The 17,906-nt window shown below is 48.5% G+C and overlaps 1 protein-coding gene across 1 annotated transcript in view; it reads right to left on the bottom strand.

Moving 5' to 3' along the window:
• Disc1 (DISC1 scaffold protein) overlaps window positions 1–17,906 on the bottom strand; it is a 207,416-nt gene that overhangs the window by 162,811 nt on the left and 26,699 nt on the right. The window contains exons 2-3 of the mRNA XM_028889789.2: window positions 11,182–12,161; window positions 9,329–9,398 (exon numbers count right to left, since the gene is read on the bottom strand). Coding sequence (XP_028745622.1) covers window positions 9,329–9,398; window positions 11,182–12,161 — 1,050 coding nt within the window. The remainder of the gene's footprint in view (window positions 1–9,328; window positions 9,399–11,181; window positions 12,162–17,906) is intronic.

Below are 17,906 nucleotides of genomic sequence, written 5' to 3'. Positions count from 1 at the left end.
GTCAGATTTGTAACTAGATTGACCTGAAGGTACTGAAATCTATGATTATACTGCTCATATAATTATCTACTATTAATAACCATAAAAATGACAATAATTGGAGCTGGGGTATATGGCTCAGTTGCTAGAGCAATTATCTAGAATGCATGAAGCTCTGGGTTTGAGCCCCTCAGCACCACACAAACTGAGCATAGTAATACACAACTATAAATCTCAGCATTCAGGAGATAAAGGCAAGAATATCAGAAATCCAATGTTATCCTTTACTACATAGAGAGTTGAGGCCAGCCTACCCTACATGAGACCCTGTCTCATAACGATAAAGACAGTAATTACTATTTGTAATAAGCTGTATTCTAATGTGGGGATTTAACAAGGCAATTCCATGTAGTTAAAAAGGAGGTTTGTTTGGGGGTAACTTACAGCCAGTAAAGGGGTTGGTTACAGGATCCAGGAGAGGTGAAGTGTACTCCAGCAGGGTTCTCTGGAGAACTCTGACCAGTCTGCCATCCAGCATCCAGGGTCACCAGGAACCAAGAGGGCCAGCCTGGATCTCCGGTCTTAAGGGCTCCCATCTCGGCCCCGCCCCAGGGGCACATCATAGGTAGGCATGGCAGTTACCAGAAGCCTCACTAGGGGTAGTACTTCCAGGTCAAAGCTGGAACAGCTACCCACTACAGTATTCCAAACTTATTCCTCAGGAGGAGACTTTGACCAGCACCATGCTGGAGGGAAGAGTTAAAATTAGGCAAGTATCAAGCTGATATTTTAAAATAATAATAAAAAAAAATGTACCTCCTGAATGTATTTAATTTGCATTTGTTATGTTATTTTGTCTTTAAAAAATAAAAAGAAAGGCCGGGCAGTGGTGGCACACACCTTTAATCCCAGCACTCGGGAGGCAGAGCCAGGTGGATCTCTGTGAGTTCAAGGCCAGCCTGGGCTACCAAGTGAGTTCCAGGAAAAGGCGCAAAGCTACACAGAGAAACCCTGTCTCAAAAAAACAAAATAAAATAAAATAATAAAAAGAAATATAAATAGGGTCTCTCTTCTCCCCAAGAAGCTCAGCCCAGGGGAAAGCCAACAGCTGTATCCAAGTATAATACATAGGAGGACACACAAACATGCCGACATTGACCCCAGGGCAGGAGGGTCTCCTCGGACCTAGGACAAAGAAGGGATGGTAGGTGTTCACAGGGATGTGGTATGGGCCAGGACCCACTGCCCTCTAGAGCAACTGGGGGGCCAGGCAGAAATCAAGTTAGAAAATATAGTTAGGACAGGGCGAGGGTTGTCTGGCCTACTTTAACACCTGTCCTAGTAACGGTGTGATCAGGGGAGGTGGGAAGTGTCCTGGCCAACACCTGTCCTAGTAACGGTGTGATCAGGGGAGGTGGGAAGTGTCCTGGCCAACACCTGTCCTAGTAACGGTGTGATCAGGGGAGGTGGGAAGTGTCCTGGCCAACACCTGTCCTAGTAACGGTGTGATCAGGGGAGGTGGGAAGTGTCTTAGTTTTATGTCAACTTGACACAAGCTAGAGTCACCTAAAAGGAAGGAACCTCAATTAAGAGAAAATCCCTCCATAAGATCCATCTTTGGGCATTTCCTTAATTAATGATTAATGGGGCAGGGACCAGCCCATTATGGGTGATGCCATCCCAGGGCTGGTGGAACTGGGTTCTATAAGAAAGTAGACTAAGCCATGAGAAGCAAGACAGTAAGCAGAACCCCTCCATGCCTCTGCATCAGTTCCTGCCTCCAAGTTTCTGCCTGTTTCCTGCCCTGCTTGAGTTCCTGTCCTGACTTCCTTCAGAGGTGGGACTGTGATGTGAAAGTGTAAGCAAGTAAACCCTTTCCTCCCCAACTTGGTGTTTTAGTCATGTTTCATCACAGCAATAGTAACACTGACTAAGACAGAAAGAGGAAAAAACTTTAAGGTGGGGTTCAACATATAAGAGGAATTGAGAGAAGTGAGATAGAAGCCAGGGATCCATGGAGAGACCCATGAACTAGTACACCCAGATAATGCTGAGATCAAAGGACAGAAAAGAAAGACACTGATGGAAAAGACACACAGACCTACACGCTGTCTCAACTCACAGTCCAGCAAAAAGGGGAGTCAGGCAAGCCCCGGTCCTCCTTACTACAGTAGGAACTGAGCACATGAAACTGGGCTGGGATGAAGCAAAGATAGGGAGCCACAATGGGATGGTGGATGCAAACATGGCCTTGGGGTCTTGGGTTGGATATTCTGGTGGTGCTGTTCCATGGCTAGATCCTGGACAGCATAAATGGAGAAAGGGAGCTGCTCAGTCACCAGCGACCACCGCTCTCTGCTTCCTGACTGTACATGCAAGATGGTCAGCTCTCTCAAGCTCCTGCTGCTGTGGCTTCCCGCCGTGATAGACTGTAACCTAGCACTGAGCCAAAAAGCCTTTCTTCAAGTTGCTCTTGTCAGAGTATCTTTATTAAAACAACAGGAACATAACTAACACACTGTCCTTGGGAAGTGGATCCCAGAGGCCTTTTTTTAAAAAGTTACTTAGGGCAAACAACGACAACACCAGCAACTCTTTTTAGTAAATAATGATTTGGAAGTTCTCTGACGTCTTCAGTCGCAGGAAGTGGACCCTGAGCAGTACCAGTCTCAGTGTCTCAGTGGAGCATGTGGCCATATACCTAAGAAGCCCTTTCTGTTCTGCATGGGTGCCTATGGCTGGGGGTCTCCGGGCTCAGTGTGATGAGCAGCCCTGACACAGTGTGACACAGCAGCCCCTGGGGCCAGGCCACCTCCCCTGCTCACACTGTTACCGTGTGCCTTTCTCCCAGGCAGCTGGCCATCTCATTTTGCCAAGAGGAAAGGCAGGCTAGTGGGTCAAAACTGTGTTTGGAGTCCCACCTCAACTAAGGCAATCATGATAACCCCCATGAGCATGCTCAGAGGCCCGTCTCCCAGGTGATCCTAGATTTTTTTTTTTCTCAAGTTGACAATTAAGCCAACAATCACAGACAGGGCCTTTAGAGCAACCACACCCCCACACCAAAGCCTTGGGAGACCGTGCAGCAGAAATCAAGCGTCAGACCGAGGTAGGTCTGGAGGAAACGGCCACCGACACCCAGGAAGCTCCACCACTGACAGCAGGTTGGCACCAGACGTGCCACACATTTCGCTAGATAGATGCAAGACTGAAATAAATGCCTGGACAGTTGACACAAACAAAAAGTCGCCCAGCGATCCACGGCACAGAGCAAGGCAAAGGCCAAGTGGTGGGGCACCACCTTCCTGAGAGGAGATGACCACCATGTTTGTGACAGGTATAAAGGGAAGGGTGACACAGTTCTCTGGGGATGGCTCATTATTCCCACAAGGGCAGAGTTCACAGAACAGCAGAGGCCCACGGAGAGTGCCAAGTCCCAGGCCAGAACACTTCCACCTCTCCTCCGATGTTGTATCCATCCGGGTCCCACTTCCATTCCGTCCCTTTCTATCTTTTCCCCCTAGCTTCAAAACCAAGATAATCAAGCCTGGGTATGGTACTGCACCCGTAATCCTAGCTATTTTACATAGGCTGAGACGAAAGGGTCAGGAGTTCAAGACCAGCCTGGGCTATGCAGTGAGATGCCATCTCAAACAAAGACAGGATATTTTTTTTTTTTTTTTAGTTTCTGTCTGTTGCTGTAATAAACATTCTAACCAAAATCAACTTAGGGAGGAAAGGGTTTATTTGGCTTATACTTTCGGGTCACATGTTCTTTGTGGAGGAATGCCAAAGCAGTAACTCAAGCAAGAACCCAAGGCAGAAACCATGGAAGAATGCTGTTTGCTAGCCAGCTCACACAGGTCATGCTCAGCTAGCTTTATTATACAGCCCAAAACCACCTGCCTAGGGAATGATGCCACCCACAGCAGGATGGATCTTCTAGCATCATTTAACAAGACATTTGATCAAGATAATTCCCCATATACAATAATACTCACAAGCTAGTTTGATGTAGGCAATTCTTCAATTGAAGCTCTCCTGTCAGATGAGTCTAGGCTGTGTCAAGTTGACAATTAAAAATTAAAACTAACTAGGACAATAATCAATGTTGGGGCTTCCTTAAACCCAAGACACGTTACAGTTTTATTCCCTCAGTGTCATTCAATGTCATCCAGCAAAGCACCAGAAAATTAACAAGAAAAACAAGATCCTGAAATCCACCTTGTAGAGAAGAAAAACCCATTCACTAAGATGTTTAGAATATTCAAACTTCAAATACTTCACTGTAATTTGCATGCTTTACAATATAGCATGCTTTACCTCATTCACAATTTTATTTTTGCATCTTGAAAGAAATCAAATCACATACAATGAGCTTCTTATTGCCACATAGAAAATAAGAAGCCAAATTATCCTGCCCTGCCTTCTGCTTATTCCTGATGTTAACTGCCAGCTGAGGTTACTCAGAAGTCTGTTTCCGGTGCTTTCTAACATGTATGGGCAAAAGGAAGAAAGGGACCCAATCCTTCAAATGCTGAGCCGTGGGCGCCTCGTATCCAGCACCAACACATTTACTCCTCCCACGCCAGGGAACAGGTTTATCTCTCCTGTTTCATCCTGGAGCAAACAGGCGCCTGAGAGCAGACAGCATGGCAAACCGCAGCTGCCACACTGACACCTGTCTCCTCACCCACCCCAGGACTCTCTACTGCACTTGCCAAGCCATCCCCATCCAGGAGATGGGGAGATGCTAAATATTTCACAACTCATGTTCACAATACCTAGGCTGAAAACATACAGAGAATGAAAACAAATGTATAAATAAATGCATTATCAACAAATGTTTCACAGCTCATGAAGGTGTTTTTAAGGATCTCGGGTTTCGAATAAGTTAAATGTTTCTGTCACTTTGTGCAAGAAGAAGAGTTGGAACCCTCTGCCAGTTGAAGCTATCAATCAGTCAACTCAGTTGCAGGTTGTGGTCCAATCACTCTTTATTATAATACACATAACACACAGCTAATGGATGGAGCTTTTCCAAAGCCCCACATAGAAACCCTCTTTACACTGTCATGATCAGATGTCAATCAAGGGCTACTTTGTGTATTAGCTAGTTGCTATGACAGAAAGAACTCAGTGAAGAGAGGGTTGTTTGGGCTCATTATTCAGGGAGATAAACCACTGTGGCAGGGAAGGCATGGGAGTGGAGATCTTCTCTGGAACAGGGAAGCACAAGGCTACTGGTCCCATTACTGTCTCAGGCAGGAAGATGCCAGGAACAGAAATGAGGACCAGGCTACAACCCTCAAAACCCATCCCTCCAGTGAGGGTCTACCCGGTAAAAATTCACAACCTCCCCAAAACACTGATATCAGCTGGGACCAAAGGTTACACATACAAACCTCGGAGGCCACGACATTTTGCTTCCTGGGGAAGAGTAGGACAAAAGTCTCTGGGAAACTGGCAACCAGGGGCAACTTGAAACAAATATGTGAGAGAGGGTTTGGGAGGTACAGGTCTATATCTAAGACACACTGATTCATACAGCCGAGCAAGGGACTTGGAGATATAGTCTAGTATGGATGCATCCTGGGATGGCCCCACTGTTCAGCCACCACAGGGTACATTAACACAAGCCTAGTGGCACAGCCAGCCACACCCTTCCCTCCACGGTGCATTTTGCCACACCCCTCAGCTCCTCTATGTAGTACAGGCTGCATCACTGTTCAGTTCGCTACACCCCTCAGCTCCATGGCGCAGACTCCATGGTATATTCTGCTGTGTTCCTCAGCCCCATGTTGAAGCCTGAAGAGCCCTCTTGGCTCCACAGTGGAGCCCTGCACTCCCCTCTGCTCCATGCTGCAGCCTGCCACATCCCTCACCTCCAAGGTGCACACTTGAACAGCACACCACTAGGCTAACCACCATAGGCAACATGATAAAACATACGTAGCCAACTGTAACACCAATGCAAGCATTTGCACACCTAAATATATCTAAACATCAAACCCCACAACATTCAGGTTTCTCCTAAGGTGTATTGGGGGATAGAGAAACAGTTCAGCAATTAATAGCATTTGCTGCTTTTGTAGAGAACCCCAAGTTCAGTTCCCAGCAAACCTCTGCCCCCCATACACTTGCACACATACACACATGAACACATACACACACACACACACACACACACACACACACACACATCGTAGGATTTTGCTCCTTCCTCACAGCCTCTCCTTGCTCATTTTGGGGAGCAAAGTGGCGGACATGGTTACGGTGGGCATAGGGCAGGAACTGACAGAGTACACTGTGGGGATACCCAACACAGGAACAACATGCAAGGTCCTTGTGGGCAGCCTTCTCCTCCCTCTCAGCCATGTCTTCGAGTTCTACTCCACACCCCAGGGTCCGAGCAGTGGTCTCTCCCAAGGTCTCATTCCTGCCCCTCAGCCCCCACAGTCACAGGACAAGCATTAATGTAATGAAGTCCGAGTGTCTTTTGGAAAAAGGCCCTAAACAAACATCGAAAGTATTATTCTCCCCCGGCCCCCCCACACCCGCCAGGCCTTCCCAGCTAGCAGCAAAGTTGAAAGAAATAGGAATTTGGCTTTCCTGGTGAAGGAGAGATGGAATCAGAGTCCTTAGGGGGGTTCCCAGGAGGCTTCTCAGGGTAACCTAGCTGTGATTTTGATTAGATAAAACATGGAACTTTCTGTTCTCTGCCAACCACATCTTTCTCTTGAGCCCACAGTGAAAGCAGAAAGAAAGAGAAAAAGAGACAGAAGTCAGGGGACACACTGCTGCCCTGCAGCTTTCCTGCATACTTGTTCTCTATCTCAGGAAGGGTGTGCAATGATTCTGTGTGAGATAGAGAACAAGTACGCTGCTGTCTATATGCAAAAGGAAACAAAGTTCATACAGGCCAGGTGAACAGATCTCGACAATTCCAATGTTTTTAGGAACCCTGGAGATACTAGGTGAGAAATAAAGCTATATCCCTGGGTCTTTCGACAGATCTCATTACAATCAGTACTCGTCGATGTCAGCTGAGGTCCCATTGACCCAGAATCCTATCGATCTATGAGAATTCACAGATCCCTGTATTAATTTTCTTGCCACTCTGTTCTTCTAACAAAAGCAACTTAAGGAGAGAGGGGTTTATTTGAGGGGTTTCAGTCCATCGTGGAGGTGGTGGTGGTGTCCACGGCAACAGGAACACACAGCAGTGGCGTGGGATTTGGTCTGTGTTCTCTGCCTTCTGGTCAGCCACGACGCAAGACCCTCCACCATATATTCCTGCCACCGTGGACTACCACCACCACTTCCATGATGAACTCCAGGGCAAAGAAAAAACAGAGGCTCTGCCATGAGCAGTCCCTAGTGCTTTCTCCTCACCTACGCTAGCCGGTGATAGTGTGGGACCACGGCATCTTAATCCTTCATGAAGCGTTCACTGAATGTCCACTGACCAGATGCACACTTCACCAGGGCACTCAACATACAAGTTCTCGGCACACAAGCCAGATGCGCAAGCGCGAGGCTTGGGAAGAATGAGAATGGCGTGTGACTGACTGTGGGCCAATGAACCTGTCCTCTCTATACACTCCAAGGCTCCAGACAGCTGCTCCACCAAGACTCCCAGCCACTGCCCGGGGGCCTGACCCTCCGTGGAAGAGCTCCTGCAGCCACAGCTCCCCTCCTGAGTCTTCTAGATGCTGGAGAAAGGGCACAGAGCTAGGTCCACTCCAGAAGCACGGAGTAGCCACTGACACACAACAAGGAAAACGCCAGGAAGGATGCTAAAAGAGGGTGCCTTTTCTTTCTGACTTCTCTGACAAGAGCATCATAATTCCATTCCCAACGTGTGGCAAGGATATTGTGAGAAGGCAAGGAGGTGCGGTCTTGGCTAGAAAAGGAACCAAGTCCAGAAAGGTCTATGTCTTGGGGGGTGGGGGTGGGCATGGTTTTTAATCACGTGATGTGGTACTGGGAGAGCTTTGTCCTGAAGGAGGAGGGACTATGACTCGGCTCTTGACGACGAAAACAAACCCACACAATGCTGCACTAGCCGGGAGCATCAAAACCAGGGCTGCCCTTTACAGACACAATGTAGCAGCAGTGAGACCAGCCCCGGGAACTGTTGGCTTCTTTTCTACCCACGGTGCAGCATGGAGCCCAGGGGTTATCATGGAGAGTACTTGTGCCTCAACCTTCTGTTCCCTCTGGCACTCAGCCTTCACCCAGCATTATGTGGAATCTGGTGGCCTGCGGGTGGAGGAGGTATGAGGGAACCTGGAGAAGGTCACCTTCATCCCCAAATCCTCTCCCTCCCCTAAGGAGCAGCTCGGCGGCACACACAGTGAGGACACTGTGCACCTCTGCTCTCCGGAGGAACTGTTAAGTCCCTTTCAAAGGTCACTCACAGTTAAGTCCCTTTCAAAGGTCACTCACAGATTCCAGCATGGTCCCAATTCCAATAGCTCAAGGCATAGTCGATGGAATAACAGAACCAGGCCAAGGGGCAGCAGCCTATGCTTCCCGAGAATCCTTGCTCTGCACTGTACTTCTTGACCAGTCCTGGATCTTAAAGCAGGCCATCAGCCGGAGTATCTGTCAACACTACGGATGTCTGGAGAATCTTCAAGTTATTCTAAGCTCTCTTCCTTCCCCACACACGGCAGAACTCTCAAGGCTCCTTCCAAACCAGCCATCCCTGAAAGCTCCCCTTCTCCACCTCCCTGTGCCCAGTCAGCACCCCATCATTCTGGCCCAACTCTCATCTGGCTCCTCATTGGTTCCTGACCAGCTGCTCTTGCTCCTGACCTCATGTTATAGTGTGTCCTTCTTCTCTTGGATATTTTTGACCATGAGGGATTTCTTTCTCTGGCACTGCCTGACATCTCTTGAATGCAACTCATTTCTGTATCTCATCCTGGAGAGCATGAAGCCAGAAAGCTCCATGATGATGCCATCACCTGCATCCCAGAGACAGAATCAACACCTTCATTCTCCCCTGCTGCCCCCATGTGTGTCCAGTTGGTATAGGTGATGGACCCGTGAGTCATAGGCAGGTCGGTCGGTGATGAGTTAGTATGCTTCTTGCAGAGAAGAGCCTTCCTGGCCAAAATCAATAAAGTTCAACCTACCACCGAGTGGTTGATGCTCCAAAGTGCTTTGAAATCCACAGACCAACAGGGCGGCAGGCTAGCTGGCTGTCCCAGAGCAGAGACTCTCAAAGGAGTCAGCCACACAGCTCCCAGGGTGAGGGAGGCAGAATCCAAGAAGGGGAGGAAAGAAGACAGATGACAGGGAGAAGGACGAAACCGTCTACAAACAGATTCAAACTCACCTTTATCATAATCACCATCCTCAACTGCTTTTTCTTGAAGTTTCTGAAGCTTTAAACTTAAGGAAGTGACCTGTGTTGGTTTGAAAGGGAAACATGAGAAATAAATTCTAGGTAAGAAATTACATAAAAGAGATAAATTACAAATAAATCTCAGTAGGTTCATTGTGTGAAATCTAGGAGCACCTAAAAACTATTTCAAAAGTGGGCTGTCAAGAGGGATTGAAGGTGATGGACCCTGCTGCCAAGCCTGAGGACCTGAGTTTGATCCCCAAGGCCCACACAGTGGAAGAGAGCTCTGACTTCCACATTGTTCTCTGACCTCTACAAAAGTACCATGATACACACATGCACATAAATAGAAAATGTAATAAAAAAATTAAAACCCTGAAAAGCAATATCATTTTTTAAAAAGGAAACTATTTTAAAAGTGAGCTTCTATTTAAAAAAAAAAAAAAACACAAATATACAGTTTTCCAATGCCAAATGCAGGTTTCTTTAAAAAAAAAAAAAGTTACTTGAACAAAAAGCAGAATTTAAGCATGAAATCCCCAGAAAGACTTGGAATGCTACAAATACCACAATGTTGTGCCATTAGCAGCATGAAGGGCTATGTGGAGAGAAAGAACACAGAATGCAGGCCAAATGGCCCCTGCTCTAACCTCAGAGCACAGCCATGAAGGTAAACGTGGGAACTAAAAGAGCAGCCAAGGGAGCCAGGCATGGACCTCCGCTGTCTCAGGCCAGCCCAGGAAGGGCTGCAGGCCTGCTTCAAGGGTCCATCACGGGGAAGGTGCTATCTCGGGCTGGACTTGTAGCTCAGTGCTAGGCACCTAGGTCTCTAGTTCCATCCCCGGCACAGAAAGCACTGAATGGGGAGAAGAAAGGAAGGATGAGGAAGTGGAGAGCCACCAGCAGCCACACCTTCCTTCCCAGAACACCTTCCTAAGGGGCTGTGACCAGTACTTGCTTCTCCACACCGAGGCTGGGCACTGGGGAGATGGGTCAGTGAAGTCCTCGCCTGGCAAGTGTAAGGACCTGAGTTCAACGCTCAGAACCTACACAAGCACAGTGACCCATGCTTGCAAATCCAGCTCTGGGGAGGAGGCCACAGGAGACTCCAGGAGGCTCACTGACCTACATGGCGCACTCCAGCACAGCGACAGGAAGTTAAGGTGATACCCAAAGTTGTCCTCCAGCCTACACACACACACACACACACACACACACACACACACACACACACACACACATGCAAACACATGCTCACAGCAAAATAAAACAGTCTCTTTGTAGGAGGACCCACACAGCCCATGGGACAAGCAAAGCACAGCAGAGGAGGATGAGGCCACTCTCACGCTTCCCAGCTGACTGTCTCCCTTACCTTCCCAGTGTCTTATTTTTCTCACATTTCTTTACTGCGGGGCAAGGGGAGACGGCAACTCGCAGGAGTCAGCTCTCCCCTTCCACCATGTGGGTCCTGGGAATCGAACTCAGGTTTGTCAGACTTGGCAGCAAGTGCCTTTCCCCACGGAGACATCTTGCCAGCCCCCAGGGTCCTATTCCAAAGCAGAGCTAAGCTGAACAAACCACACTGCAGGTCAAAGGTTGTGGGGAAGCCATGGGCCCCATCAGCAAGCACAGGCCAGCACCTACGCCACACAGACGGAAAGCAGGGAGCAGAGCACCCATGTTCAGATGCCAGGGGACAGAAGTGTCACCACATCTTTTTAGTCAGCCATCCCAGGAGCCACGGAAGCGTCCAGGTACAGCTCTCAGTCAGCTGTCCACTCCCTGCCTCCACCCAACACAGAGAGTCGGAGAGTTGGAGTAACAGTCTCCTGAAGGACACACACCTCCAGCTGCCTGCGGTTACTCAGTAGGTAGTCCTGTAGCACGGGCTCCCATTCGCCCAGCAGAGAATCCCATCCGCGGGTATCTGCCCGGTCGCTGCCCTGGTCGCCCCACCCACCAGCTGAGGTCGGGTTCTGGGATGAGAAGCCAGTGTCCACAGAAGAGACCATGCCACGTTCTGGCTTGCTGCTGCTCCCTGTCACCTGATCCAAGTCCACCAAGCCTGAAGTGGCTTGAAGACTGAAGGTCCAGAGATGTCGAGGGTCCTCAGCAGGCCTGTCTGAGCTGGATGCTTCAGCTGCCATGTCTTGGGGGCTCTGATGAAGGAACTCAGCCTCTCTGGATGGTAGGCAACCTTCTGCTTCTCCACGTTCTCCAGCAGCACCAAGGGAGAGTCGGATGAAGCTGAAGCTGGAGGTAAAGGTGTCTTGGGAGCCAGGAAGAGCTGGGATGTCAGCAGAGCCGTTCAGCTCTGGTGATGCCAGAGCTTTCACAGTCTTCAGGCCCCTCGATCCCTCGCTCCACGCTACATCAAGGCCAGGGGCCAGGGACTTAGAGCTGTCAGAAGACAAAAAGTCTTGCCAACATCCACTGTCCCCAGGTCTGCATGGCCTGGTTAGCTTCTCGGGCAGTTCGTTGCCATTTCTGGAATGAACCGCAAAGTGCACTGGCGTTTCTCTCATAGAGCTCTGGGCTGGATGCAAGCCACCCACAGAGGCCACAGCAGGGGCCAGCGAGCTCTTGAGAAAAGGGCTGCCCACCACCTGACAGTGGCTGCTGGGGTCGAGGCCACACTGTCCAGCCCTGGACTGTGAGTAGTGGGACTCCTGGCCTGCCGGCCCTGCTGAGATCTGGCATGACATGCTCACTGCTGGAGAAAGGAACCCGATCCCAGGACTGGCCGCGCTTCTCATGTAGCCTGGTCTCCGTGTCAGCCGCCGCCTCTGAGGGGCTGCCCCAGGCGGTGAGCCATGCCCACTGTCTAAAAAGAGAAGAGAAAACAATACATGTTATTGACTCAGTCGGAAACGCATGTGGAGGACATGTTAGACATAACAGGTCATCTGTGAGTACACCTACCAAAGATACAGCGTGAACGCTCTTAGGATCCCAAGCCAGGCATGGTGGGACACACCCATAATACACTGAGACATGAAGATAGAAAGATCAAGGTTATCCTCACCAACATAGGAAGTTCAAACCTAGCCTGAGCTACACGATCCCCTGTCTTAAAAAATTAAAGAGGGCTGGAGAGATGGCTCAGAGGTTAAGAGCACTGACTGCTCTTCCAGAGGTCCTGAGTTCAGTTCCCTGCAACCACATGGTGGCTCACAACCATCCGTAATGAGATCTGGTGCCCTCTTCTGGCCTGTAGACATACATGCTGTATACATAATAAATAAATAAATCTTTTTTAAAAAATTAAAGAAAGTTGGTGCTCCTCTGCCGATGTCCAGCCCAGGCCAGCATGCCAGCCCTTGGTTGGCAGAGAAGCAGGCCCTGCTGTATGTCTAGTAGCATGTCAGTCCAGGTCCTGGGGGCACAGCCTGGGCAGCTCCCCAGCAACTCTCCTAGTGCCTAGGATACATCAGCATGTCCATCCAGGAGAGGGCTCGGAAAGTAAAATATCAGAGTGTGACTCCATCCTTCATTCCGGTCACTACTGGTCGACACTTGGATTTTCATTATCCAACTGTCCATGTCCCCACGTTCCCAATGCATTCCTGAGGCCTTGGTGGCTGGCTGGGGTACAAGGGCTGCCCCTCTTTTCAGCTCACACAGTAGACTACTGGGCCAGAGTCCTCATCTGGCTATCCTGAAGAAATAGGAACATTGACAAAGGCTGTCACCTCACTGTCTGGTCCAAGCCTGGTCATACCACTTGCTGACTGTGTGAACTTCTTCAAGCTATTCAACTTCTCTGTGCCTCAGTTTCCTCCTCAGTAAAGGGGGGGGGTCTGGAAGGACCCCTTGTAGAAGGTTCTCATAAGCATCAGTATAAACAGTTTAGAACAGTGTGCTAAAAATGTTAGTTATAGGACTGGGTGGGGGATGGCTCAGCAAGTAAAATATTCGCTGTGTGAGCATGAGTTCAATCCCCAGAGCCCAGGTAAAGAATTCCAGGCATGATGGTGCATGCTTGCAAGCCCGGTGCCAAGGAGGTAGAGACAGGAGGATTCCTGAAGTTCATTGACCAGTCATTGTAGCCAAATTGATGAGCTATAGGTTCAGTGAAAGACTCTGCCTCAAAAATTAAAGACAGATGGTCTGGAGAGCTGGCTCAATGGTTAAGGTTGCAACTAGGCACCAAGTAACCTTGCTAGTGCCAACTTCAAAGACATGGACGAAAAGAGCGGGCTTGTTCAGCCACACATTATGCCAACGGAAATGCCAAAGGCAGGTTTTCTAAGGCCACCATCTTCGAGATGTAGACGGGCCTCTACTTCACAAGAGCACTAGTTGCTCTTGCAGAGGACCTGGAATCAGTTCCCAGTACCCCCATGGCAGCTCACAACCAGCTGTAACTCCATTTCCAGGAGATCCAATGCCCACATCTGACTTCCCCGAACACCAAGTACTACTGTGGTGCATATAAATACATGCAGAAAATACACTCATACACATAAAGTAAATACATCTAGAAAATATTTTAAAAATTAAAGATAAGGAAAGACACTCAGTGTTGGCCTTTGATCTCCATATGCACATGGGCATGGGCACACACAAATATATTCCCATTAACAAGGACATACACCACATTCACAAATACCACACCATATATCCACACAAAGCTGAGTGTGGTGGTGCACACTTGCAACCCCAGCTCTGAGGAGGTAGGGAGACAAGAGGATACCTAGGATTCACTATCCAGACAGCCTAGCCTAATTGGCAAGTTCCAGGTCACAGGGAAAGACCCTGTCTTACACACATGGAGAAATAATTAGAAGTTTGTAATAACTCCTGAGGTCCCGGTTATGACCTCCCAAAGCCCGGCTCAGCCCTGATCCTTGTCTTCCTCCAGACTCACCCTTTCTCCTTTCTCTGGGTACCCAAACAGGGATGGTGACTTCAATGACAGGCAGTCAAAAGACATATTTCTGTTCCTTGTTACATCATGACAGCATGATGTTTGTACCATTTTAGCGCTGGGGTGGTTGATGTGGGGCTAGTCATTTGGGCACCCTAGCTGTCCTTCAGTGTGCCACCTTCCCAGGATGATGCTCACCACAGTATCAGAGCCCCACCAGCTTGGGGCACCCACCAGGGCTACAGAATACAAGCGGGAACAGAGGGAGCCCCAGAAGAACAGCTGTCCCTCCAACCCCCTGTAAAACTGGCAAGAGATTTACTAAAGAACCAGGAATCCAAGTTACAGAGAACACTGAGTTCTGGTCACAGTGACCAGCAGAAAATGCTGTCAGCTTCACATCCTGAACAATAAGTCCCGTGAAACTATATTGTCTTTTGGGTTCAAAGACTTCTAATTATCTTGTAACCCAAATACCATCCCTTAAGTAGCTCTCATGTTGTTCAAAGAGCAATGCTAGGTAGAGCAAAACTTGCTCAGAAATGGGTTCTTTCCAAATACCTGTTCATTCTTAGCTGTATTGCCCTCCTGGGACCCTGAGGCCATAAGCCCCAGCTGCTCCAGCCAGGGCCATGTAAGTCTAGGGAGCCACAGGCCTACTGCCCATAGCTTAAAACCAGACAAGGAAAGTGTCCCTGGCTTAGGGACACGGCTTCATGGTAGCACATCTGCCCATCATTCAACAGGCCCTGGGTTCTAGCTCTGTTAGCAGCCCCCCACCAACACATACACATACAAAGTATTCATCAAACACAATGGGACACAAATCAGAGCCCACTTCTGCAGCTAACTGCAGACTCCTCTGTGGAGGTGACAACACTCGAGAACTAGAAGGTAGAGGACTGGACAGACACACTGACATCCAGGCCTGAAAGGAACTTCTGGAATGGGTTAGAATGTTCAGAAGAAACCTATGCAGGCTCCAGATCAGGTTGCTAGAAGATTTCTAGCTTTCCACAACCAAAGTGTGCAATTCCCACCCCCAAACAAACACACACACACACACAAACACACACACACACACACACACACACACACACACACACACCATTTAATTTTTTCTTTTCTTTCTCTTTTTTCTTTTTGCTTTTGTTTCACTTTTTCCCCCCTTGGAGTCTTTGAGGTCCCCTGGGACCACAAATCAGTTCTCACTCATATATCCTTCCTGAAACATGACCTCATGGGTTTGCTCTGGCCTGCAGCTGAGGGAAGGCTGTGTTATGGTTCAGCTGGAGAAGACCACACTTCCTTCTTACTGAGCACAGTCAGCTCCGGAAAGAGACTCAGCCAGACAGGAAGGAAAGCCAGGCACCACCAGGGTGAGGCCCAAAGTGAGGGCTCCGTAGGGTGGCCAGGAAACAGATGTACTCACCCTGCTGTGGAAAAGGCAGGGATGACTTCATTCTCCCCACCTGACCTAGGAACAGCTGTACCAGGAGAGGGGCCTAGAGCAGCTTCTTCAATATTATACAGCCTCCTGTTCCATAAGAGACAGATTCTGGGGAGCAAAGAACAGAACCTTACCTCCTCTCCCAGCACAAACCATCTGATCCAGAACCCCATCTCCTCCACCCAGCCTCATGGCTCATTGAAGGGAAGGGACAGACACGTGCTTAAAACCAATCTAGATATCAAAGGGCCTCTCTGAACTGTCCCACAAGTCCCTGAAAAGTCTGGCTGGGAGAATGTTCAGAGAGGGAGTTGGGTGATTGGGGGGCGGGGGGGAGTCAGGTTCTCAAGGAGGCAGCTTAAAATTCAACAACTGAGCTCAACAATCAGTCCTCAGGGTGCTGGTCACTGCTCAGTTAAAGTGAACCAGAGAGCAGCTGGAGGCTGTGCCTGTGTGACTAAAGATGTCCAACATCAGATGCTTTAAACTGGCCAGAGCTAAAGAGAACCCTGGTGACAAGAGTTGATTGTGTTCCCTGGCCTAAAGCTGGCCAACGCCCAGAAGCTCTGTTTCCAGAGTTAAACACGGTTGGCTGTCTCTTCTCCACCCATTCGGGGGGGTCTGCAACCACACAGAAAAGCCTTTGCCTGACTACACAATTTAAAACCAATAGTAATAGAATTAGATTAATTATTTCTTCCTCAACTGCCCTAAGAAGGTGAACTTCAACTTGTGCCCAAGATTCTCATTATCCTGGGCTGAGTGTGGTATCCATGCTATCTCAATACAAACCCCACGGGACGAGAGCAGAGGGTGGTGCTGAGCTTCGTGGGAAGTGAGGACGGACACCAGTGTATCAGCTGTCCACCTGAGACAAGGATGAAGCTCACTGTGCTCTTGGGGAAGGACCGCACATTCAGCCCATGAGGAGCTTCTCAGTGTGAACCTCAAAGTGATAAGGAAGGTTGAGGTCATGTCTAAAAGCTTACTCTTCCTACCTTGCTATCAACATTACAACACGGAGCCGCTAGAGAGATGGCTTAGCAGTTAAGAAGGGCACACTGCAGCCAGGCGGTGGTGGCACACGCCTTTAATCCCAGCACTCGGGAGGCAGAGGCAGGCGGATCTCTATGAGTTCGAGGCCAGCCTGGTCTACAGAGCGAGATCCAGGACAGGTACCAAAACTACACAGAGAAACCCTGTCTCGAAAAAAGAAGGCACACTGAAAGCCTGGAGAGATGGCTCAGTGGTTAAGAACACTTGATGCTCTTCCAGAGGGTCCAGGTTTGATTCCCAGCACCTACACAGTAGCTCACAATGTCTGTAACTCCAGTCCCAGAGGATCCAGTGTCCTCTTCTGGACTCCGGGACTCATTGGCAAATAACCTCCACATACCACACATATACACATTAAAAAATAATAAAGATAAATGTTTAATATTATAGCACAGAAACACTACAAATAAAATAGCAAACTTCTCTGCCATGCCTGCAAACAAGCATGCATGCACATCCTCATCTGAGCACCATGGTGGGGGGCTGTGATAGCTGTTCTCGGTTGTCATCTTGACTGTACCTGAAATTAACCAAAACTCACACCTGTGGGTACAACTGTGAGGGATTTTTCTAGATCCACCTTCTGGTGGCTCTTTGCCTGCTTGCCCTCACTCTCACTGACAAGTTCATTCCTTCATGGAATTAGAGCCTCTTTCTTCAGGATCTAACATATACTGAAGGCCATCTGAGACACCCAGGCTTGTGGACTGAACAACTGCTGGACTGTTGAACTTTCCATTGGAAGACGGTCATTGTTGGACTAGTCAGACTACAGACTGATAAGTCCCATTTTTATATAGAGAGAATAATTCTATCAGTTCTGTTTCTCTAGAGAACCCTGACAAATAGAGTAACCAAAGGAAATTTCTAGAACAGAGATAGAAGTGATACTGTCACACTCTTCTCTCTTTGTTCTCATAAATGTCCACGAAAATGTGTAAGAGTAAAATCTAGTCAATGTTATTTGCTAACTCCTAACAGGATATTTTGAAAAACATGAGCTTGGAATTTTGCCTTTCTCTACTCCTCTCCAAGGCTTAAATTTATTTTCTCCAGGATATTTTCAATACTTTTTAGTATGCTAATAGATACACAACAAAATTTGCCATTTTTATCATATGTAAGTGCTAAGGTCAATGGTATTGGGTACATTCACACTGTTGTCCAACCACCGCTATCATCCGTCTGCAGGA

This window comes from Peromyscus leucopus, chromosome 5 (assembly GCF_004664715.2).
Source record: "Peromyscus leucopus breed LL Stock chromosome 5, UCI_PerLeu_2.1, whole genome shotgun sequence".
NCBI lineage: Eukaryota > Metazoa > Chordata > Mammalia > Rodentia > Cricetidae > Peromyscus > Peromyscus leucopus.
This window is presented reverse-complemented; position numbering and strand designations above follow the sequence as displayed.